The 26,887-nt window shown below is 22.9% G+C and overlaps 1 protein-coding gene across 2 annotated transcripts; it reads right to left on the reverse strand.

Annotated features, from left to right (window-relative positions):
* Positions 1-4,376: 4,376 nt before the first annotated feature.
* LOC122858634 (zinc finger CCCH domain-containing protein 13) lies at positions 4,377-24,475 on the reverse strand. Of its 2 annotated transcripts, none has more exons than XM_044161624.1 (8): positions 24,101-24,475; positions 22,386-22,554; positions 17,663-17,847; positions 14,553-14,791; positions 14,030-14,308; positions 7,956-8,292; positions 6,130-6,388; positions 4,377-6,054 (listed from the first exon to the last, which is right to left on the reverse strand). In XM_044161624.1, exons 2-8 carry the CDS (start codon positions 22,545-22,547, stop codon positions 5,854-5,856), a joined length of 1,662 nt encoding a protein of 553 aa, XP_044017559.1. In that variant the 5' UTR covers positions 22,548-22,554; positions 24,101-24,475; the 3' UTR covers positions 4,377-5,853. The 2 variants fall into 2 exon arrangements, with proteins under 2 accessions (XP_044017559.1, XP_044017558.1); XM_044161623.1 differs by lacking the exon at positions 24,101-24,475 and adding an exon at positions 22,884-22,965 and having other exon boundaries at positions 5,768-6,054.
* Positions 24,476-26,887: the final 2,412 nt, after the last annotated feature.

Genomic DNA, 26,887 nt, shown 5'->3' on the forward strand with positions numbered 1-26,887 from the left:
GTGAGTTTGAGGACAAATACCCCCCTGACATAAAACGAGTGAGGCAAAGACACCCTTACACGTTTTACGCTAGGGAGTATTTGACCCAAACGTCAATATACTGACAAAATAAATCGAACAAATATTTTTTTAATATGAGATTAAATTATTCAACAATTAAATATGAAAAATTAATTTTAGAAAATAAAAATAAACTTGATTTTATATATATTACATATTTATTTTTTGTATTTTATAATTTAGAAAATATTTAAATAAACATATTCATATTAAATTGTAAATTCTAAAACTCAAGGCAAATAAATTTAATCTAAATTTAAAATTTTATAATCTACCAGCTGAATATATGTGAAATGCAATTTTTTTTTTTTCAGCTACATGTTAGCAAATAAAGTTGATTACAATAATAATAAAAATAAAAAAATCAAACATGGACCTTAAATTTATAGTTTTGCAAACGAAATATTTTGTAGTAGGTCAGTAGGTCATCGACATGTTAATTACAATAATTCTCCCACCAATTGGCTCTCCTCACTTGACATCGTCTCCTCATCAATTTCATCTTTACTTTCTTCTCTCTCTCGGTAACCATACCTCATCCGATCATTGACTTTAACGTTTCACAAATTCATATTTTCTGATGCGGCTATAATTATACATTGCCTCATGCATATTTTCCATTGAATATTCTCTAAAATATTATCAAGAAAAATTCATCAAACAATATCATCGCATACTATAAAAAAAAAGAAAAAAAAAAACAACAAACAAATTCGAAAGTTGTAATTATTATTATTTATTTAAAAAATAAAAGGAAAATTTTCATTGAAGTTATTCATTGTTATTGTATATTGACATTTTTGGAGTTTAAAAAAAAATTAGTGAGAAAAAATTACCAAATAAAATAGACACTTGACAGGGAGTTTCTATTTCTTGAAAATTTATTTTCTATAAAAATATATTTCATGGTTTAAATAAGAAATCATGAATTAAAAATTCAAAAAAAAAATTTTATCGTATATTTTTCTTGTGTTTTGAAAGTTTATAAAATATATTTTGGAAAAATTTAATTTAAAAAAGTCATAGGACAAAAATATATCAATAAATTTGATAAATCAAAAAATTTAAAATTTTAAAATTTGGATAATAAATTTTTTTAAAAATAATTATTATAATTTAAATATACAATTGATGTAAAATATATATTATTTTATTTGTTATTAATATTTAGAAGAAGATATTTAAATTTTAATTTTCAAAAAAATGTGTAAACAAGTTTGCTATTTTAATTATTTTACGGATAGTTAACATTCCAATCTCTCGCGCCTTTTACCGCACCAGTTGAAGACTTGAAGTTTGAACACACCTTTCTTCTTCAATTCAGCACCAGATAAATACGTAATTTAAATTTCCAAATAACTCTTTTAAATAAATAATAAAAAATTTAAAAAATAATAATCAATTTAAATATAATTAATAATCGAATCTACAAGATAAAAAATTTACAATTTTTTAGTTTTCTAAAATCATTTAAAATATTTTTTCAATGAAATACTATTTTTAAAAATATTTAAATATATTTTTCAATCAAATACTATCATTATAAATATTTTAAAAATATTTTTAAATACTGTCTTTATATGCTATAATTTTTATTTTATCTAAACTCGATAAATAATAACAAAAAAAATTAACGTTACCCTGAAAAAAATAAAAAAACGATATAACCGTTAAATGCAAATATAAAAAATGTGTAAATTTATTTATGTTAAATAGTGTTAACATTTTAGTATAAATATTTTATTTTTACTATGAAAATATAAAACGCATTCAAAGTTTGTATGCGCATCATGAAAATTGACTATAAAATAACGGGAGACACGAACGATCGGCAAAGCAATGTCTATTTATAGATTTTAATATTATCTATTTATTCACATTAATTTTTAATAATAATAATACAAAAATTTAATATTCAAATTGAATGAATGAATACAAATTTTATTTATACTAAAATAATATTATTTTTTATTTCTTTTAAAAAATGTCTTGCATCAATATAAAAAAAAAAATTCAAAGCGAAAGGCACTGACCTTGGTTTGATAAGAATAATAATAAAAATATCATTTTTTTTATTTAAACATATGAAAAAATATAAAAATATATATTATTTTTGTTTTATATTGAATATACAGTGTGAAAAGAGCAACGGAACTTCCGACAAGTTGTATCCGTTTTTACGTTGCACGTATCACTGACTGTAAATTTATAGACACGGGGTCATCGTATGGTTCTTAACTATAGTGCCTATTCAAGGTATAAACATCAGTAATAAATAAATGTTATCATTATTATATAAATGATAATATTTATATTGAAAAAAAAAATATATAGTCGAGTATAAAAATTTTATATAACTGATAAATGAATAGTAAATTATAATCTAGATAAAAAAAAGACTTGGTATAATGTCAACATGTTTAAAATTTAAAAATAATAAAAGTTAGATAAAGTGTAAATAACTGAGTTGTAAAATAGATTGTAAATAAATTTAAATCATTTTTTTATTCATGTAACTATTAATAATTGCATATTTATAAATTTAAAAAAAAAATGCAAAAATTATTATTTTTTTTCAATTTTTAAAAATTTTTTCCACAAAAATGAATCGATAGATTTTTTTGAAATTTATAGAACAAATAGAGACAGGTCTAGAGTATTTTCAAAAAAATTTTCAACGTGATCCAAGTATTATTTATTGTTAAAAAAAATTAAATACTATTTATCATTTTTTTTTTTTTTCATGTTTGAACACTATATATTAAAATAGGATTTATCAATGTGAATCATCAGGGCTGGTGACATCAAACAGCAAATAAAATGTTGCATTTTTATAATAATAACAATTTAAATCTATTGTTTAAAAATAAAATAAAATTCCTACCAAGTCAGTGTCATTAAATAAGCAACATAAGATCAAGTTTTAATCTCAATATTCTCAGTAGGTGAAAGGAATATTTTTATTTAACAGGCATAAACACAATAAAATTTATGCAAGTGTTTACTTATCCACGACAAAATACATCCGATTCCATTAACTTAACAATGCTTGATTGATTTACCACTTGATCCATCATTTCATGAAATTAATTTGCAAAAGTCTTGATTCTCTTTTCATTTAAAAATTTGCATCAAAGCTTCATTTATTTATTTTTTATTTAGCAAATCAATGAACAAATTTATTGAATTTATTTTTTATATATTAGCCATTGAGCTGATAAACAATATTAAATATTATTTTGTCTCTTGAAATATATATATTACGCCATGCATGAAGTAATAAATGTTCCGCACGGTTGCGATGATGTTCATCACTGAGTAAAACGAGATATGGCGACAACGTTCTGTGATTAACTCAACCAAAACGTTATGTTTCTTTCGTCGAAACACGTTTATAAAACGTGAAAATAACTCTTGACATTTGCATAGTTTTCTACCATCAATTTACGATGAATATTGTCATTAAAAAAAATATATTATCAATTTATTTTCCCTCTCTCTTTTCTACAATTCAATGACAATTTAAAAGAGAAATTTTTAAAGAAGAAGAATATTTTTCTTATTATACGAATATTAATTATTTCCTATTGATGACGTAATGAATAAATTTTTATTTTTGGATTTTTTATAAATTAAAATAGTAGACTTTCTATTTTTTTTTTTTTAAATTAATAATTTATAATATTTTTAATTGATTTATCATTATGCAAGATTTAAAGATAAAAATTATCATCAAAATTGTCATGTGTAATTGAATAATTACATGAATTAATTGTGATTATTATAAAAATTAATTTGATTATTTATAAAATAAGCTTTGAATTATTATTAAATTTGAGCTTGATAATTATTTTAAATATAATTTTATTACTTTAATTGTAATTAATTTAATTTGATTTATTATCAAAGATAATATGTTTTTTGCAGTTGCATAATAAAATTCAATTGCGTTATTATTTATTTATTTTTTTCTTGTATAATTTGAGTAATTTATTTAATGTTTTTTTTGTGAATAAGAAATATATTTTTTTTGTTAATCATGTGTACAATATTTTAGTATGTGTAATGTTGAAAATATATCAATGCCTTGAGGGGTAACGCCTTCTTGGAAATCAGAGAGATCATTTTTTATTTTCACCGAGTGAATTTTATTACAACAAGTGGAAATGAAAGCTGGCATTTACTGTGCATTTCAATGTAAATATTGATACCAATGTGTTAATAATTGTCGTGATAATTAATTCAGCTTAAATTATAGTTTAAAAAAAAATAAAGAAATTCTCTGTTACAAAAATAAAATAGTCAAAGAAACGAAATTTAATTTAAACAATATTTATTAATGCAATTTAAAATAATATATATATTTACAAATTTATAGCAAAAATTATTGATTAAAAATTAAAATCCTCTCTGGATAAATTTAGATATTAATTTAATTTTACAAATTATTTAATTATTTGTGGCAACAGATTGATCTAAAAAATTATTAAAAATCTTAAAATATTGCAAACAATTAAAATTATTTTATTAATTAAAATTATCAAGGTTTTAGCTTTAATAATTAATTTTTATATAGCTATAGATTAATTGTAAGATTTGATTAAATATACACTAAATTGCTTTCGATTTTTTAAACTGGAAATTGTGAAAAATACTTGGCAACCTTGAATGATTTGTTGCAAATTAATTGACGAGAAAGTAAGGAAGATAATCACTTGTGTTATGCAGCTTCAGGGTGTGGTTTATTTTCATTTATTTATTTATTTATTTGTTTGTTTAAACGCATCACCATGAATAATAAATTTTCAATTTACACAACTGCTGGGAATATATATATTTTTTTTAAAATTATAAATGTCAATTGAATCATCAATTGTTTGTATTTTCTTGTTTTAAAATTACATTTATTTACTTGGCAATATTTAATTATAGATTATTTTAAATTTCATTATATTAAAATACAGATTTTATCTTACAATTATTTTCAATGATATAACAACAATTATCAAGAATAATTTGAGCGATAAATGTTATAAACATTTTTTAATTAAATTCAGTTGGAAGACCTATGATTATTGTTGTTGCAAATTTAATCGCACTTTTAACAATTAAAATATAATTTGTTTTTTTACATAATTATTTTCATGATGACGTATTTTTATTTTATCAAAAAAAAAAAACATATTACATCAAAAGTTTTAATAATAAAAAAATTAAAAAAAAAAAAAAATACAAGTCTTCATCACGTTTTATTGAGTAAGAAAAAAATATAAATCTTAAAATTAAATAATTGAATAATCTCAACAGACAAAAATATATTTGTATCATTTTCAAAAAATATATAATTTTTTTGGAATAAAATTTCGATATTTCCCTGGTAGAAATTTTTCAGCGCGGCCAATAAGTCGAGCCAACGTCGGGCCGACGGAGTTTTTCTACCAGGGTTAATTTAAATAAAACTCAACAGTAAAATTAATTTATTTTGTTGAATTTTAAATTTTAATTTCAACAATTTTGTTAATTTATTAGACAAAAATTAAATAAAAAAATAGAAATTATATTGTTTTTCCAACAAAAGAAATAATAATTGTCAATAAAAACAATTATTACATAAAAAAAAGTCTAATAATTACAAAAAATTTGTCATTTTTAAAAAGATATATCATTTAGATAACTAGATTATTTTTTTAGTCAATTTCTAAATATTGATTATCATGAAAATAAATTTATAATTTTCTATTTTTTATTTAGTCATTATATAATTTATGATAAATTGTTTATTTATTGATTTATTTAATATGGATCAAGAGCAGCAAGACCAAGTCTTGGTGGTTCAGCATAACTGTGACGATAACGACTTGGTGTCGGCATAATTTCACGTGAATTTTCACGTTCCAAATATCTCTCGTGTTTTGGAATATCCTGATAAATAATTGGACGGGTACGTTGTTTATCTCTAACATCACGAGAGTGTCTATCTCTAATATCTCGATTCTAAAAAAATAAAACCATTTATTATTTAACTCAAATTTTAAAATTAAATTTATTAAAAAAAATTTTTTTTTATACATCTCTTGATTCCACAGGATGTCGTTGATCTCTTGAATCTCTTCCTGATGTTTGATTCTCATAAAAACTTCTTGGCCGAGGTCTAGAAGATACCTCAGCTTCAGTAAGTCTCTCCAGTGAATAATGCTGACCTCTGACTTTCGGCCGATTTCGATAATCATTTTTCTCACGATCTTTTTCTCTTTCCATTTCAGAATGACTACGTCTCATGTGTTCATGATGTCCAGGTGCTGATGAAGACACCTGTTTTGATTCAAGCCTTAAAAAATAAAGCACAATTATCATTAAAAAAATTCTCGTCAAAGTCATTGCAAATCACCCCCTTCACAATAACAAAATATATTTTCACTTGAACAGTTTTCCTTTCTAAAAATTCACATATACATACAACTTTCTGATCAAGCTTCTGTTAATCACCATTTAATTATTTTTTGATAATACAAAATTCCACAGTAAAACCCTCAATATATTATCCTTTTTCTATTTATTTATACAAACTCGATTTGGACTAATTCAAACATCAAGTTTATCTTTCTTACAAAATCATGACCATATCGATTGAGATAAATTTTTTTTTTTCTTTCAAACTCGATATACTTTCAGTTTCTGATATTTCGATATAAAAAACATTATTTGCTATTTGCACAAATTATATTTAAAATAAATTATCACAATAATTATTTATCACTTTTTGTATTTAAAAAATATTTATACGATTACATTAGAAAGTAATAATTTTCTTCCTGATTTTTAAAATTCATTTTATCATAATCGCAATTATAAACGTGAAATATTTTCAAGATATATACTATAAAAAAAAAAAATGATGATGAATTTCTACAACAACTTTTACTTGTATTTTTTTAATTTTTATGCTGTACCAAGATTTGATACAAACAAATTTATATAATAAGAAAAAACTATTCGCTCGATTACCAATTCAAGAGTTGTCATTAAGGCCACCAGAGAATTTCCATTCGAATATTCATTTCAAGGACATTTACAGTATTATTTTTATTGTGGAATTTATGTACCTTTATGATATATCATTTAAATATTTCTCAAAGAAAAATATATACTTTTTTTTTCAAATAAAAATACGCAATAGATGTATTTGTCCTCGAAAATGTTTTTTAAATTTTTTTTTTTCCTTGTTGTAATTTAACCGACACGCGTTTGAACAAGGGATAAATATTTTGCTATTATTATAAGTTTAAAAAAATGATTTTTTAAAATTTTTTTATATATTTTTATTTCGTATTATTATTTATTCAATTTTCAATGCTTTTACACAACTGTCACTCGTATTAATTCACATCCAAACATAAAATTAAAGCATCATTATAGTCATTATAAAATCATGAAGGTAAAACGAATATGCTAGTTAACAATAATCAAGAAAACTAATTTTTATTATTGCATGTTTTTTAAAAACACGTAACAATTATAATTATTATTCTCAATTTATTTTAACGTCTATAATAAATAATTGATCATTTTTTTTTTCAAATTATAATTACAAAAAAAATACATTTCATAAATAATTAATTGAAAATTCATTAATTAATTTTCATCAATTTATTCAACTCTTTATCTATTTTTAAATCCACATATTTTTCATTTAAACTGTTAATTTTTTGTCTCAATAAATCCGGTATTTCAAGGGTTCCAATGCAAAAAAAAAAAAAAATTGCAGGACCAAGTTTATTTATAAACGTTGGGTTTAATTATTAATTTATAATTTTTTGGTAAGAAAAATATGATGGTTTTTGATGAAGCATTATTGCCTTTGATATTTGTTGATAATAATTAATAAAATTTCTCACCTGTGAATTCCATGATTATCATTAATTTCCCTGGCTCTAACAATGATTGTTGGTCTCGTTAAATTTTCGCGTTCCATTGCTTTGAACATTTCTTTAGCATCTTGAAATCTTTCACGTGGACTTGTAACTTCAATTGGATCAATTTTAGGTTGATAATGAGGGCTTGGTGATCGCTGACGAAGTTCAGCAGATCTTTTTATTCTATTATGAGAACTTGGTGATACACCACGACCAATTATTGGTCTCTCTGGACTTCTTGGAAGTCTTGGAAGTGTTACATTTGTCGTTTGTTCTTGTAAATATTCATTTTCTTCAGTAATACCACCCCAATCTTCATCTATAATTCAAAGCAAAATAACCATTATCAATACATTGTTTGATATTTAATATTTCGAAATAAGCTACATGAATTAGTGATAGTTTTGTTGGCCTGGGAACGTTGACCCTGACTCACCCACGTTGATACAGTCATCGATAAATTATTGTTATTATCATTTTTAAATATACAAATAATAATTTAATTGAAAAAAAATTATTATTTTTCAAGGCAAGTAAGCTTCGGGCCTGTGGGATGAATTTAAATTTGAGAAAATAAATACAACAGTGATGTCACGCGATGCTTTATAGAAAATAATATTTTTATTTTCATCAATAATAATCTTTTAATGAGCTTGTTATTATATCATCGATTTGGAAAAATAATAAGTCATTAAATTTGAAAAATTAGATAATCAAAAGTACGTGGAAATAAATGATCTATTACTGTGATTGTAAATTGTGAAATTAAAAATTTTTTGATTTAATAATTATTTGAGATAGTCATTAGAAAGGGCATGTACTTTCTAATGAGATTTTATATTATTGATGATGGAATTCTTGTGATTTTGTCTTGGAAAAAATTAATGAAAAAATAAAAAAAATTAAAGGCTTCGATCATTTTTTTCTGATTAGATCTTTTATTATTTATCTTGGTATTTTTTTTTATTGTTTTTTTGTTCAGGAAAATAACTGTTTAAAGTCATGTCAAAAATATCACGTTAAATCAAATATTAAATTAAAAATAAAGAGGAAGAAAAAAAATTTAATTGATATACAATCAAGTCAACTGTGCTTACGTAACAAAATTCATGATATTTTATCGAATATGCAATTTAAAATAACAAAAAATAATAATAAACTTTCTATTAAATTGTACGATTGTTTTTATTTTTTAAATTTTATAAATATTAGAAATTTTTTTAAGCGTTTATTCACAGGAAACTAAATAAATTAATATATTTTTTTTTTTAACTTTATTTCCTTTAGATTAAAAAAAATTATATGACCATGTTAAAATTAGATATGAATTTTTTTAGTGTAAATATGGCTTTGATAAAAATAATTCTAGCGATTTTAAAACACCTCCAATTCAAATAAAAAAAATATCACCATAAAAAGGACAATTTTTAGAATAGAAAAATAATTCCCGACTTGAATTTAAAATTTTTTTAATTAATAAAATTAATTAATCAATATTTAAAAAAATTTTAAAATTTAAAATTTATTTTTTAGCATTTAGCATGTATTAAATAACATTAAATAAATTTAAAAACGTAAAAATTTTAAATGCTACTAATAGTATTGTCAATGCCTCTGAAATATTGAAGAAAAAATCCCGAAGAATATTTTTTAAAAATGATTTTATAATTCAAATTAATGCCGTTTAAATTTCAAGTATTTTCAGGTGATCATCCCGAACGATTGAATTTGATGATTTCATTGGTAAAAACTCTCTAATTTGATATAATATAAAAAGTAAACATCAACAGGTAGATATTGTAAATTTTTGAATGAATCAAATATGTTGAATTAATGATGTATCATCGTGAGAAGGTTCCGCATTCTCGGCCCACAGCCTGAGGCTCAAGTTGGCCTCTTCGAAAAATACTTATTCTCTTCTCATTGCTGATGGCAATATGCATGAACAAACTTTGTAAAATTTAAAAGTGTATGTACCATCAACTCATACACAATTACACACATCTCACTGTATTTCTGTATATATATTGTTGATGTTGAGAGGCCATCCTTGCTTCAATATCTTTGTGAATATCTTTATACCAACATTGGCTTGTTGATCTCTCCCGTGTCGTGGCCTCTTTGCATCGACAATTGTCGATATTTTATTTTTTTTTATATATCAATTTTTTTTTTTTTTCTTTTTCATTGTATTTATCATCAATTCAAACTATATTATGGTTTTTTTATTTTTAAATTCTCACGATAACTCGCGAATCTATTTTAAAAATTTATAAAAAATATTTCAAATTTCATTTCGATATTTTCGATTCGAAATAATTTGAAAAATAAATAAACCAATATTATATAGAAAAAAAAAACAATTCTATATATTTTTTTTAAAGAAACATTGTTTTTTTTACATCGTTATAAATTCTTTAGATAATTTATTCAAAAAATTTTCCTTCTGTTTTTATTATATGCATGAAAAAAAAATGAAAAATAAAAATGAGCATGCATCATCTGCTGGTAGATAAATGCAGCGTTTATAGCATTCTCAGAAATTGATGTCTTTTTAGTGGAAAAATATTGCTATATAATTACAGGTGTTGTCTGAAAGTTTCTTCAACAAATTCGTCGTTAAAACCAGCGCAACAAAAGAACAACAAAAAGCAAAAAAAAAAAAAATATATATACATATATTTAAAAAAAAAAAACGAAAAATAAATTACCCATAAGCAGAAAAATTTACGAGTACCGTTTGTGTGTATATAATATTAATATACAAAAAGAAGATAAAAAAATTTAAAAAGGAAAATAAAAAAAAAAATATATAAAAACTTGATCTTGTACATTTTATTTTACTCCGTTTCTTGACATGCTTTTTAAAAATAAAATAATTATTATATTTAATTCCACCTCAGGGCGATAACCAAAAAAAAAAAAAAATCGATCATATTTTTTATTCACTTTGATAATCATTGTCTACCAATGGATTTAAAAAAATAACTGTAAAAAAAAAAAGTCATGACGATGAATAAAAAAGATATTCATAAAATCGAAGATAAAAAAAAAAAAAATTCTTTTCATTCTATTTTAAATTACCAATAATAAAAAAATGATAAATAAACAAATAAATAATTCATTAAACAAAAAAAAAAAATTAAAGAATTAAAGCCAATTAATTTGTCATTTAAAAGTATAACGGTGCATACCAGTAGCCCGGATGATTTTGTGTTTGTGATATATAAATTAGATAGTAGAGCACGCTTTCAAGAATTTATTTTGCATTGAATTAACGTCCGGAAGTTACGCAAATATTAAAAATCATGATAGTATTTTTTTATGTGTGTGTGTAATAAATAAAGTGTGCCATGTGTTTCATTTGGTATGTGTTTGTGTTGGTTCAAAAGTAGGCAAGCTACTTGCATGATTTTATATTTTTATGGGGACATTTTATCCCTCTTTATGGATCCACCATCATCACCACCATCACCACTCCATAATAATTCTTTCTTTGGAGTTTATGATAATAAATATACATGTATACAAAAGTAGCCATGCATGGTGCTACCTGTCGCCTCTTTAAACTTCTAACTATAACGGTGCATTTAAACTTCAACAGTGTTCAACAGGTGTCTATCTATCTCTTTTCATTTGCCTATTTTTCTATCATCTTCTTGATTGTTTTGCTTTTTTTTCTCTCTCTCTCTCTCTCTCTCACTTAAGTCGTTGAGTGCAATTTTAAATAACACAAATTTGCAAGTAAATTTTTTAACTTTTTATGAAGAAAATATTGTTGGATTTTTTTTTTAAAAAAATCATGTTTACTGTATGTTAGTAAATTCTTTGGATAATTTAATTATATTGAAAAAGTTATTGAGGAATTTTTTATTTATTTATTATTCATGCATAACATTGTAAACATAAATAAATTAAATTTTTTTTTTATCATTTTTTTTCAACGTGAAATTTTAATGAGACAGAAATAAATAATTTTTATTTTTTTTTTACAAAAAAATTTCTGAAATGTAATAATATATAAAAAAAAAATTTTTTAAAATTGTTTTTATATTTATATTAATGAAATTTAATATCATCATTTGAATGAATAATTTTTTTTTTAGTACAAATATTTTTTTATTAGATAAAAATAAAATTTTTAGTGAAAAAAAAAAAATAAAAAATGACAATTTTTATGTTCTAAATTTATAATTATAAAATTAAAAAATAATAATGATAAAAGTAGGTTAACAAAATCACGTTTTGTATAAAATTAAAAATAATTATTATTATTTTAAATAATTTTATATTTAAAAAATGAGGTTTATAGTGTTATTTTGTGTTGTTATATTAAAATTGCGTGACTGTGATGAGACTAGGTGAGATCATTGGAGCTCATGGGTATCATGAATGCGTATGATTGATGGAATAATATTATTAAAATTAAAATTAATAAAGACACTAGTGTATTCTTCATCATACCTGGGTTACTTGGTCTCAGGTGTTATGCATTTATTATTGTAATTTAATCAACGGCCGTGAACATAATACAGTGCAGCTGTCTGATATGTTAATTATAAAAAAACTGAAAACTTATAAAATAAATAAGGCTAAAATTTTTTTAACAAAATTTACAACTAATTAAATATATAAACAATCAAAAAACCCAACTTGAATATTTATAAATAATTTCAAAAAAAAGTTATAAAAAAAATTAGAAAAAATATTTCAAAAAAAAAAATTGAAAAAAATGTTTTTTAAAATTTTATATAAAAATAATTTTAATTGTTAATTATTTATTTATTTATTTATTTTTTATTGAAGCTAATTATTTTTTTAAAATTAATTTTCTTTTATTTATTTTATTTTTTATCTCGATGAGTTGACAATTGCATAAGATGTTCTCGTGATTAACTTACACTCTCAACAAAAAAAAAATAAAATAAAATATAAAAAACATGATGACATCTTTCTGCTTGGTGTTTTTTATTTATATTTTTATCTGGTATTATTTATAAACGAGTTTATCATTCAATACTCTTGTTGTTTAGCTGTTTGTTTATTTGAAATAATTTTTATAATAAAATTTAGCACACACACATGATTAAAATCAAAGAGACTCGTGACTTTTGCGTTCCATTTTCTTTCCCTTAACACTTTATTTTTATAATAATATTTTTTGTGTTTTATCAGGGACAGAGAGAAGAAAAAGTTTTATATATAAATTATATATTTTTTTTCATTTGTTTATATTCACTGTATGTCAACAAAAGTATAATAATATGTATTCATTCAACTGGGTCAACAGGACAAATTTCTACATTGCAAAGAAGAAGAAGTTGATGTTCAATCACGTAGTAAGTGTCTCATTTTTTATTGTCCAAAATATTTGACAGATAAAGGACATTGTTACAAGTGTGTATGTCCTTTTTTTATAATTATATTATACATTAAGCATCATGTAAAGAAAAAGAGAAAAAAAAAATTAAAAAAAAAAACAGAACCACAATTGACAAGTGAATGTGGATAAATTATTTTTTTTTCTTCAATTAGAAAGTGTTCAAATTTATTGTATGTACTCATTGATCTTTACAACAATACAATAAATAAACAAAAGAATTTATTTTTCATATTATTTAATTTTTTATATATTTTTTAGAAAAAAATTTACAAAATTTTATTTCATTTTTTTTTCATACAATTTTTTTATTTTTTATTATATCATTGATATCATTGAAATTGAAGATGGTAACATAATAAATTGTAAATTTATTTAAAAGGTCATAAAAAGACCTTTCCAATGAAATTAATATTATTTGTAAGAATGTTATTATTTTTTAAAATATCAACAATTTAAGGTAACTTTTTTTTCACTTTTTTCTTGTCAATTTATCAAGTGTTATTGTTAGTAATTAATTTTATATTTTATTATTATTTTTTGGATAATTATTGTTATTGAAAAATATAATTAGAAAGTTATTTTGTTAATTTTTAAAATATTAGTTAATAATGTTAATCAACAAAAGAGTACGACAGTAATTTTAAAGTAAATTTTTGTTTTCAAATTGACTCACCTGATGAGGTGTCTCTTGATGGTCTTGATGGTCTAGAACCAAGTTGATGATGTGATTGATATGGTGGTGGTGTTGCTGCACTATCAGAACCAATTCCACTACTTGCTGCACTTCTTGTTCCGGTACCACGATCGTTTGTATTGTTACCAACAATTGTTTGATTTAAACAACGTCGAAATTCAATACCAGCAAGGTTACCACGATGCCTATGAACAGTGTCATAATCACGTGGTGGTAATAATATTGGGCCAACATCATTATCACCAGAATTACCACGTCCTAAAAATTTATCAATAAAAAATTTATTTTTAAACAGACAAAATTGATAAAAGAAAGTTTTTAAAATTCCTGAATGTTGTCTGCAAGTCATGGGGAAATATAAAGTTAAAAAAAAAATAAAAATAATTGAAATTAAATTCTAAAATTTTCAGGATAATAACATTAAAGTGTTGTTTAAATAATAGAAAAATAGTATTATGAAAATTTAATTTAGAAATGTAAAAAAAAAAAATGAATAACAAACCTAATTTTGCTCGCAATTCAGCAGCAAGAGACTCGTAAATTGTTGATGATTGTGCTGGTACATGACGATGTTCACCACTTCCCTCAGACGATTCTGATTCTCTTGTACTTCTTCCATCACTACCTAAATTACTTCGAACTCTATTATCAGTTGAATTAATTTTAATTGAATTATCCGAATGTGAAGCAAGAGCTTTTAATTGACCACCCAAAAGCTCAGCAGTCTCAACCGAATCACATCTAGCAATAAAAATAAAAATAAAATATAATATATTATTCATATTAAAATATAATACAAATAATTTCACTTTCCTAATATAAAAAGGACAAACATCATCGGTCTTCCGGACATTTGATTGGTCATTGTTTTTTTCTTACTTACTCTCATACGAATTTCTTTCTGTTTGCCTTTTTCTATTATTTTTTTATTTATTTCGTTAGCAACGAAAAACAAAAAGAGCTAAATAAAATTTTTTATATTTTTTTAAAATTGACAAATTAAGCTACTTTTCTCAATAATCATCGGATCTCAATACAGAAAATTTGGCATTATGTGTTTTTATGTGTGAAGAAATAAATTTGAAAATTTTTTATTTTTACTTTTTTAAAATTGGCGTATTAAGCTGCACAACTTTTTGAATAATCATCGGATCTCGATGGACTTGGGCTTAAAATTTTATAATTATGTGTTTTAATGAAGAAATAAATTTGAAGAAAATTTTTTTTTATTTTTTATAAATTGGCGTATTAAACACAACTTTTAATAATTATTAGATCTCGATGGACTTGGGTAAAATTTTGTGCGAATTATGTGTTTTCATGTGTGAAAATTTTGAAAAATATTTTTTTTTTATTTTTTAACATTTTTTTTTAAAATTCACATATTAAGCTAGCACAACTTTCTCAATAATCATCGGATCTCAATGCACTTGGGCTTAAAATTTTGTGCGAATTATGTGTTTTTTATGTGGGGAAATATAAATTTAAAAAAAAAAAATTTTTATATTTTTTATATTTTTTTTTAAAATTGACATATTAAGGTAGCACAACTTTTTCAGTAAACATTCAATCTTGATGTTATTAGACTAAAAATTACGTGTGAATTATGTGTGATTTATGTGTAAATCAATAAATTTAAAAAATTTTTCGTCAATTTATTTATTCTTTTTTTTTTTTTTTATGATAATACTTGTGTTTATAAAATCAATGAAAAATGAACCTTTTAGAAGGTATAGATACAGGCGCCAATGTGCTTGTAAATTTAAAAAAAATAAATAATAATATCTTAATTTAATATAACTATTGAAGAAAAAAAAAAAAAATTTTTTTTCTTTATTTTGTCGTAAAAAGTAAATGACTATTTATTAATTATTATAAATGAAAAAAAAATATATTTAACGTACTCTTATCATCCAACATTAGACAAATAAAATAGTGTAATAAAATGCAATTTATTTTTAATTAATAATTATACGTAATCATATGAGACACGTGTAATTACAATATGTACTTTAGTACGAAAAAAAAATAAAATTATAATAGCCACTGTGGGCTCATGACACGATACCGTTATAAATTTATAATCTTGAAAAAAATTTTAATTAACTGGCAAAGTTAATGAGCAACACGACAAATAATTTTTTTTTTTTTTTTTTCACCAAGAATATATGTAAAAAAAAATATATCAAAAAATTTTATAACAAAATTATATTGTAACTCGCAAGAGCTTTGACGTACGTGCATTGTTGTTTGAAATATAATAGAAGAAACTTTTTTTTTTTTTTTTTCTTGTCTAGAAGAATAATTATAATGTAAAATTCTCACACTTAAATTTATACATGATTATATTGTTGTGTGATGTGTTACGATGATCGGAAGTAGGATGAGTTTTGTTACATTCATTCATTATTTGTGTGATATTTTCTTGGTAATTGATAATTCATGTTACACTTTTAGTGTTTAATATTAATCTTGAGAATAGCTATTTAGTTTTTTAATTTTTATATCTTTTTATTACAGTGGTTAATTAAGCTTGAGAGGAATTTTTTTTTCGAGGTCATTAACATGAGTTTGAGAAGAAATAAATTGAAGAATTTCATTTTAAAAAATCGATTCGAAAAATTATTATTGTTACTGGTTTAATTAAAAGAAAAAATTATTTGTTTGTTTTTTAAATTATTACCACAAATTATACAATAAAAAAATTTATAAAATAAATTGAATTTAAAAAAATCATCAATTTAATTTACAAAAAAATAAAATACGTTCTTTTTTTTTTTATTTTATGAATGATATTTATTTTTTTTTTTAACACGGTTTATTTTGTAATAATTTTTAAAACAATAATAATATATTATTATTATTTTGAATAATAAATACACACATTAGTTGTAAATTACTTAATTTTTTGAATATTTTAAATATGCATTACAAAGATTTTAAAACAAAATAAAAAAATTTAATTCCATTGTGTTTGAACCTCTCTATAAATGTACATAAATAATTTCATTATGTTATATTTCAAATCTGTCGCTAATATTTCTCAATTATTGCTGAAATTTCGTGTAACTCGGTAGCATCATTGTCTATTTTTTCTCGGTCATAATTGTACATTCATTTTTTTATTATAAATATTACTACACAGCTAAGAATTTAGTACAAAAAAATAAAGAAAATTTTAATTTTAAAAACTATTGTTATAATTTTTTTTTAGCAAATTAATTTCTCTTGAGTTTATTTTACAGATAATTTTGTGTCAATATTGGATTTATATCAAGTTTTATTATAATATACAACAAAAGGAAAAAAAATGAAAAAAAATTTAATAAAAATACAAAACCGCAACCGTAATTTTCAAATATTGCCAAATTTTTCTTTTCAACTAATTCTATTTTGTGGTTATATAATAATAATTTTTTTTTTCTTTTGTTCTGCAGTTTATCATCAGTGATTTAACAAATTCTTTGGTCGAAAAAAAATCAAACAAAAAGTATTACTTGTCGAATTTTTAACGGGATATTTGATGATTTTTTTTGTATTTTTCTTATTTCGTAAATAGTGGTAAATGTTTTAAAAGAGTAAAAAAAATGAAAAAGAGAGTTAGTGACTAACCTGTAGGCGTGAACATGAACAGGATTATTTGTTGCTGGATTGGGAAGAAGAAGAGTTGCTGCAACAACATCCTCCCGTTGTACAGCAGCAAGAACAGCATGACCTGGCACAAGATGTTTAACGGCAGACCTTGTTGAAGCACCCGGATGAACTGTCTGTATTATCTTGAGACCTTTACTGCTAACCTGTTGATAATTAAATCATATGTATCATTTATATTTTCATCAAATCATAAACGCTCAAACAATTAACAATTCAACTTGTGGAAATTACATTTCTATTTTATTTCGAATCAATTTCATAATTTTTTTTACAATTATTTATTATATTTTTTTGAAAGACAAATATCAGCATAATGTGACTCGTATCTTACTTTATTTTGAAAAAAAAAATCAAATAAATCGATAAAGTATTTTTGGAGAAAAAAATTACTATTGATCATTTTGAAAATTTCTTTAAATTCAGAATTGATAAAAGTCCATTTTAAAATAAAAAAAAATTAATTAAAAAATTTTTTAAATAGTTAAATTTGGTTTTAAATAAATAGATAATTTTATGTGTAATAAAAAACTTGAAAAATTTTATTATTTAATGTAAAAATAAACTGTACAAATTTAATTATTATAATTATATTTTTTTTCCATTTAATTTTTAAGCAATTTTATTATTTTTTTTTATGGTTATTAATTTTTTATACAGTTATTTGTTTATATTTTATTGACAAATATCTGCATAATGTCTTTTTTATCTTATTTTATTTAAAAAAAAAAAATCAAAAGAATCAATAAAGAATTTTCATAATTTTAGAAAAAAAAAACAAAAATAATTTTACAGATTATTTTTAAAATTTAATTTATCATTTGTAAAATTGATTTTTAATTAAAAATAATAATTTGGATTAGAAAAATTAGATATTATTCAATATAACAAAATAATTTTTAATTTTACAAATTAAATTCAATCAAGTTAATAAATAAATCAAAAAATTATAAATAAATTACAAAATTATAATTTTTTTTTGTCATTTAAAAAATTAACAAATTGTAAACCGATTTAAAAATTCACCAAAAAAGAAATATAATATTTCAATTGAACTTGTATTGCTATTTTTAAAAATGGGCTTGAATAAAAAGTGTTCTGGGAGGTCCCGACCTATTCCACTGATCAGTGGGCGGCCCAGACACGAACCGTTTAATATGAGTTTCTCAATAATTTTTTTTTTTCTGTTCTCTATGAACATTATTATTTTTTGTTTCTTTAATAATTTTTTTTGTTTATTATTATTTCTTATATATAAAATTTCTCCGCAGGGTAAATTTTCTGTATACAGTGTATATCGTAATCGACTTTATTTCATCGACAAGATTCATTGTGTGTGATACAGCCACAAAATGAACAAGCACATACTGACCATCATTGATGATCAACCGTTAATCTTGTACCAATGACTATCTCACTATTTTATAAATATCCTTACAATATCCATATATATATTTATTGTATTTATGTGCAACTATCTTTTTATGTCGACAAGTTTCTCAGACGATTCAAAAGTTCTTTTGAAAATAAAAAAAAATATTTACTTTTTTTAAATATTTTGCAGTCACATACATCCTACCTCGTGTTTTACCGTTTAAATTTTTTTTTTTTTTTTATTTTTATTTAATTTATAATTGAATGTTGAATGTGATAAAATTAATATATTTTTTTTATATTTTTAATTTACAAGTTTGTTGAAAAATTATATGAAACAATTTGATGAGTGTTATGAAATAATTTAATAATTGTTTATTGTACTCGGTTCGTATGGCTACAATAAGGCAAAAGTTTTATATTTTATTTGAAAAAATTATGAGAGATATGTGTAATGAAACAGAGAAAAAAGAAAAAAAAAAATTGTATTATATTAATTTAGTTGGATGTAGTTGTTTGCGATGATGAAAGGCAAGGCATTTAAATGAAAAATATATAAATTGATGTTATAATGATTATTGCGGTATAACTGCAATAAAATCATCTTTTACCACTGTTAAATTACAATTTTAAAGTTTCTTTTCATGTCATGATATCAATTTAATCATTTATTTTTGTATGCACAAGTGGTTCATAAGTATAGCGGATTTACAATCAGGATTGTTAAAAAAATAAAACGATCAATTTTCTTTTTGTCGTGTTTAGTACCATGGAAAATTGATCATAATTCGTGCACGCATTTCATCTACGCAAAAATAATAATAATAAAAATAAATAACAAAAAATATACATATAAAACAGGATATATATTTTTGTAAAAATTTATTTTAATAATTTTATTTTTAACTCTATAAAAATGATAGATTTATTTGATTTATAATTGGAAAAAAAAATAAAATTCTTTCACCTGCAAAAATAAATATAAAATATATATTTTTTATTAAAAAAAAAAAAATTCAATTTATTTAATTTAATTTAGTTACAAAATTATAATTTATTTTCAAATTTATTGAACTTGTTTTTTAATTAAAAAAATATTTTTTTTTTTGTAAATCGATATTTATTTTAAAATTTATCTGGTAAATTAACTGTTTTTTTTTTTTTTAAATAATAAATATAATTTTAATCAATGCTTATTAATCAAAACAAGCCTTTTTTTTTAATTAAACAAAACAAAAAAAAAATATATATAATAAGTTTTAACTATTAAAAAAAATAAAATAAAAAAAGGAAAAACTTTCTATTCATCGGTCTTTGAAAATCAGTCCGAAAGAGTTTCTTAACAAAGAGCAAAAGTATATATATATAATATATTTGCTGTATTCCCATCATGCAGTGACCTGTGTCTCCCAGTTGAATTGTTTATTATTTAATTTTTGTATTCACTTTGTGTTGACAGACAATCAGCATATTAACTATCAGAAACTTTCTCGCGAGTGATGCTACTCAAAATACGCTAATGATTGTCTATATACAACTCTTGGAACAATTATAATTACGCAATCTACCCTGACTGACTATTATTTTTTTTTTTATATTCATATTTATTTGTCTGTTTGTTTGTGTGTGAAAACAACTGTGCAGCTCTTATGATGTTATTAAATTTTCCAAATGAAAGATCCAACAATCACAACTACAAATCGTTGCTGTACTTCAAGATGTACAATTAAATTCAAATTGCTAAATATATCCAATTAAATTCTCCAAATTTTTTAGACATCCTGACTCACATTATCATCAACAATCCTGATCAAAATTACCAAAAGCTATTCAAATAAAAAACCAAAAAAATATCAACTGATAAAATAAAAAATTTTGCAAATGTGTTGAAAATAAATAAAAATAAACAAATTTTAAATTTTTTATCATTCATTTTATATTTTATAAATTGTTCATTTTAATACTCTCAATGTTTTTTGTATTTAATTTTAACCATAAAATATAAAAACACCCAAAAAAGTATAAATATTTTGAAAAAAAATATAAAAGAATCATCATGAATTCAATGATTTTACGTATATTTATTTAAAAAAAAAAAAACAGGTTATATATATTTATTGATAATAATGAAATGATGGGAAATGCGTGGGTCACACATACTTGAATGATAGTCTACCCACAAAGATTACTGTGAGCTCCAATGAGCTGGACAATCACCTAACCGGGCCACTATCACCATTCCCAGATTCCAATGGTGGCACATGTGTGCACTCACTTCTTGGTTATATAGAAAACAAGTTGCCATGGCCAAGAACATTTCTCTTTTCTCCTTTCCCCATGTTTCAATCATTTTATTTTTATTATTTACACATTGCAATTGTTCAATTTATTTAATTTTAAATTCACATGAGTGGTACCACATCATCTCTCAAGGCCTACATACTTTTTGAAAAAATAATTTAACAAACTAGGTGATGATGCACCTACACTATATTAATTTATGCTAATTTATTTATTTATTTATTTATAAATACGATAAATAAACTTGTTGAATATATATTTTGTTAATTGCCATAAAATTAAATATTATCAAAAGTTTTTATTGTGTATTTAAATTGAATTTTCATTGTTCTAGATTCTTTGAACTCTTCAATGTTATTTAAGTGCGTTTATAATTTTTATGATTTGATAGAAAAGATTTGTATGTATTTTAATAGCAACTTGTTTATTGTTTTATTTATTATTATTTATTTTTTATCTTAAAAATTTTTTCTCATGTTCTATATTTGTCTGATGTTTGCTGAAATTCTTCAAGGATTATATTAAATATCCTTGAAATTAACTTTTTTTTTTTTTATAATTTATCAATATTTAAAAGCTTTAAATGTTAATCAACACTTGGTAATTTAAATACCAGGTTTAATCATTAATTTATCAACAAAATGTTGACATTATTTGATGAAAAAAATTTTTTAAAAATTTCATATAAAAAAATGCAGAGAAAAATGAAAAAAAATATCTTGAAAATTTAAATTTTTTAAATAAAGTTTAAATAATACTCTTGAATTTCCAGTTTAATCGAAAAAATGCATGTTTTTTTTTAAATTTGAAAATATAAAAATATAAATTGAGCGATAAAAGACCTAACATTAGAACAAGAACCGTACAGTCACAAAATTTATTGTTAATGATGACCACCAATCAGGCGTTTTTATATTCAAAAAAATTTTAAAAATAACCAGATATTATCAATAAAAAGAAAATAATATTTTGTGTTTTAAAAAAATTTTTTAACATGATTAAATTTTACCTGTAAAGTGACCTTGAAAGGTTCTTGAAGTCTTTCACGCTCAAGAAGATATGCTATGGCACCAGGCATTGCATCAACACCTTTGGCCTCCCTCGCACCAAGATACCAAACATAATATGAACTTTTTTTGACATCTTTACTGCTCCGAAGCCTCAAGGCCATTGCTCAACTGTAATAAAAATATTCAAAAATATAAAAACAATTGTTCCAAACAAATTTCTACAACAAAAAAAAATAAAGCAAATAATTATTGTAAATAAAATTTAAAAAAAAGACAAAAATTATAATGTAATTATTATTTTACAATTGGAATTTAATCATACATATATTGAGCAACAAAAAAAAACATTTTAGTAATTTAATTTTGATGTACTTGTTCATGAACAAGTACTTGTTGAATTTTCTCTCGAAATTATTAATTTTTATTTTTTAAAATTACTATCACATCTATTTATACACTCCAGTGATAGAAAAATTAGAAAAAAAAAAAAAAAGTACATGAATAATCCACGTTCTATGTCTCGACCTCACTTGAAACACCATCAGCCAATCGTACAGAGTATGTAGCTTCGGGTTGTTCGTGCACCCGGCCACTTCCTCAATTACTTTCACGCTTAAACCCGTTTCCACGTTATCCATCTTGTCCCGTGAATTGCTACGATCCATTCTCACACAAATAAATAAAATAAACATAAAGATAGTCGCAATTTTTAATTTTCAAGTTGATATTTGTTAACATTTATCATATCTATTTTGTATTTAATCAAATGATAAGAAAATCAATTGGATGTATCAATCATTCCAGCTGGCTAACTGGCTTGTTAACGGAATAATTTTTAATTTAATATATTTACAAATTGCAATAATTTATTATTGACAACAAATAATCAAATGTTTGTTTCAATTAATTGACACTTGACAATTTAATTTAATCATTTTTCAAGTTCAAATTTATGTCATTGTTGGGCAATGGAATTTTATTTTGTAATCGAAAATCTGATGATATTGAAGTTAAAAAATATTTCAACAGTTTTATTTTTTTTTTTCGACTACTTGGCCTTTCAATCTAGACCGGAAATTACCGAATGAGGTTTCAGAAAAAAAATTGAAGAAAAAAATATAGTGCTTAGACTGGTTTGAGATATTATTTTTTTATCGGCCTTGAATAAACTATAGTTGCTTTAAATAATAATTAAGTCTATTCAACTTTTGGGATATTAAATTTTGCTATAAAAAAAAACAACAACAACAAGATAATAATAATTCATGTAGCTATGTTAAATTTCGATTCTGACTGCGTTTCGAAATTCGAAAAATATCAGCGCAAAATTACGATACAAGATGTAAAAGAAATGAGAGAAGAAAAGGTGAAGAAGAACAAGATGAAAAAAAATAGATAAAAAAACAGAACGCACACGCAACTACTCTTCTTGAAGAATGCGCATCTTTTGCTCGTCTTCAGAAAATAATACGGTACTGCATTACGATGCGCAAGTAACAAAGATAAAATACAAAACCCGAGCAAGCATCAGCAGAGACGAAATGAAAAAATTGGAGCAAAAAAAAAATAAAAACAAGAACAACAAAAAAATAATAATCAAGCAACAATTTCAGCTATCAAGAATTGTAATAAAAATACTGATTAGCATAAAAAAATAAATTATAATTAAAATAAAAATAAGAACAAATTTAAAAAAAACAAAAGAATAATCCACCTTGTGTATTGCTTTAATCACTGTCACAATGAATTCCAGGTATAACTTGTTATCAACAATACATCACCACTGTCATTTTAGTCAAAAATGAATTTAAAAAAATTAAAAAACCATAGCTCACAATTTACCAAACAATTTGTACAATTTAAAAGCGCAATTTATAAACAAAATATTGTAAAAAACATTAGATAATGATAAAATTAAAGACACTGAAGTAGAGTGTACGACGCGAGACACTCGAATGGACCGATGAACGATTCCCCGGTTGGATTACATGCCGTGTCGAAGCCTCGAAGGTAGAACGTGAAATTGTTGGCAAGTAGTAGAGGGAATGGGATTTCTGCTGCTGTTGTTGTATGGTATATCAAATCGGTTAGGTGAATTGCAGGCCAGGTGAATTGGTAGAGGGGATTAAAGAGTAAGAAAAAAATTAAAAATTAAAAAAAAAAAACAAGGGGACTGAGTTATCTTGCGGGAGAAAGGGAATTGAAGAAGGACGATATATTCAATGAAAAGAAACGCAACACATACAAGAGGGTAAGGCCCCGCACCTCATCGCGCCACACCTTGCTCTTTACTTTGCTTGCGCGATACCCTTTTAAAATTCAATGCATAATTTTTATCAATACAAATAAATATTTTTTTTAAATAACAATATATATACAGACACTTGTTTTATTGTTGTTGTTGTTGTTAATAAAAATAACTTGAAATACTAGAAGTTTTCTTCGACATGAACAACGTAAATATGTTACGATTACTAAATTGTCATATATTCATAATAAAATATCACACAATTATGTTGTTTTGGTTTGTTTTATGTTGCATAAACCCACGCTTGTATTGTTTTTTTTTTTTTGTTTCTTCTAACTTTGTTTCAACTTGTTGGGATTTTTTTTTTTTTGTATGAAATAATTGAAAGCAGTGTCTGAGTCTACTACGGTAATTCTAGTCTAATAATGTCGGAAAAAATATAAAAATTGAAAGATATTTTTTATTGACTCGCCTGGCCCAATATTTTCATCACAGCGTGAGGCCCATTTGAGACAACGATTAGATGATACCAAAGCGCCACCTTGTGGTTTTTATTTGTGGCCAGGTGTACTTGCAAACTTACTGGTAAAAATACACATCTCGTCAATTGGCAAATTTTTTTTTTTGCAGTAATCGTGATTACCAAAAGCCAAAGTCACTTGAAATTAATATAAAATCACTTGTAATCATTGAAATCACAATTTTTTAATATTCCATATTAATTTTTTTGTTAATTAATAAAAAATATATTTAACAATTTTTTTTTCTTCAAATCGACATGAAATTTGTAATTTAATCATTGTGAAATCACTTGAAATCATCAAAATAATTTCAAGACCCCAAAAAAAAAATATTGAAAAAATTTTTTTTTTATATAATAATTATGCTACATAACATTTGCAATAAATAAAATAATTTTTTTTTTTAAAATCATGAATGACCTTTTTTTTATTATAATCTTCCTATTGTTAGATTTAATATATTTATAATATTTTTTAAATGCAGCATAATAAATGCCAACAACATTCTACACAATGAACTCAGAATCTTCAAACAATAAAAATATAAAATAATGACATTTTATTAAAATTACTATGTGTAATAATTCATAGTTACCAATGAATTTGATTTAAACAGAGTGACATTAATCTTGTCACTGTTTTATTTTTTATTTTTTATTTTTTACAAATACCACTACTGTGAGTCAATTCATACAAATGCCTTACGGCTGATTAATATGCGCTACACAATAAATAAAATTGCGCCAATATAACGGAGCTATATATAAATTTATATATATTTTAATTAAATATATTTATACAATTTGCAATTGACTGATCATGATGAAATTACCTTGTTTATAATTTTCAATGACAAAAAAAAAAAAACAATAATATCAAATTAAGTATAAAATTTCAATGCCAAAATTATTGTTTATATTTTTAATATTTTTCTGTTACGTAGGTGCGTTGAACTCGTTAATGCAGACATTGATTATTTCACTGTCATTTGTGCAGGAGAAAATGCAGGTGTTTCCTGGTGGAAATGAATAAAAATAAATAATAGGTAAATTTAAAGAAAAAAAAGAATGTGCAAACGGAAAAGGAGTTAGATAATTATATCAACATCGTGAATGACATGACAAGTATGAAGTATTAAAAATATAATGAACCGCTATTAAACGGCCTGTGAAATTATACTCAATGTGCGTGATATAAATTAATATACACCTGAGCATTGATGGCTTTTTAGAATGAGGTCATTTTTATGTACTATCATTGCAGAGATTTTGATAAATATAATCTTGGATAAATACATTTTTTTAATCATTGATTATTTTAAGTTTTGTTGTTGGAAATACATTCAATCAGTAATGACAATGTCAAAAAAATAAAAAATTTTAATCGGATTTTATGTTGTATAATTCTTTAATCTGTTTATTTGATTTTTTTTTTTTTTTTGATTTTATCATGGGATTTTTTCGAATCGAAAAGTCGGTCAACTTATTGAAGGATTTAATAAATTTATTGATGATCTAAATTGTTGATGTGTTTATTTATTTTTTATTGCAATGTCAGGTGTTATCAGGAGGTGTAGATTATAGTTGATTTGAGATTTTTATTGATCAACATTATTCATTGATGTTTACCTTTTAAATAGATAATTTTTTTAAGTGAAAAAGAACATTATATTTTTTTTTTTGTTTATTAATTAAAAATAATTTGTAATTGTTATTTAATTATTAAAATGTCA

Source organism: Aphidius gifuensis, linkage group LG6 (genome assembly GCF_014905175.1).
Source record: "Aphidius gifuensis isolate YNYX2018 linkage group LG6, ASM1490517v1, whole genome shotgun sequence".
Lineage (NCBI taxonomy): Eukaryota > Metazoa > Arthropoda > Insecta > Hymenoptera > Braconidae > Aphidius > Aphidius gifuensis.

What these genes read in the sequence shown, in the direction of transcription:
- LOC122858634 (XM_044161624.1), bottom strand. Translation starts at nt 22,547, where the DNA reads ATGGCCTTGAGGCTTCGGAGCAGTAAAGATGTCAAAAAAAGTTCATAT. An exon ending in CTTTCAAGGTCACTTTACAG is followed by an intron (nt 17,848 to 22,385) that starts GTAAAATTTAAT and finishes AATTATCAACAG; the next exon opens with GTTAGCAGTAAAGGTCTCAA. An exon ending in GATAATCATGGAATTCACAG is followed by an intron (nt 6,389 to 7,955) that starts GTGAGAAATTTT and finishes TTATTTTTTAAG; the next exon opens with GCTTGAATCAAAACAGGTGT.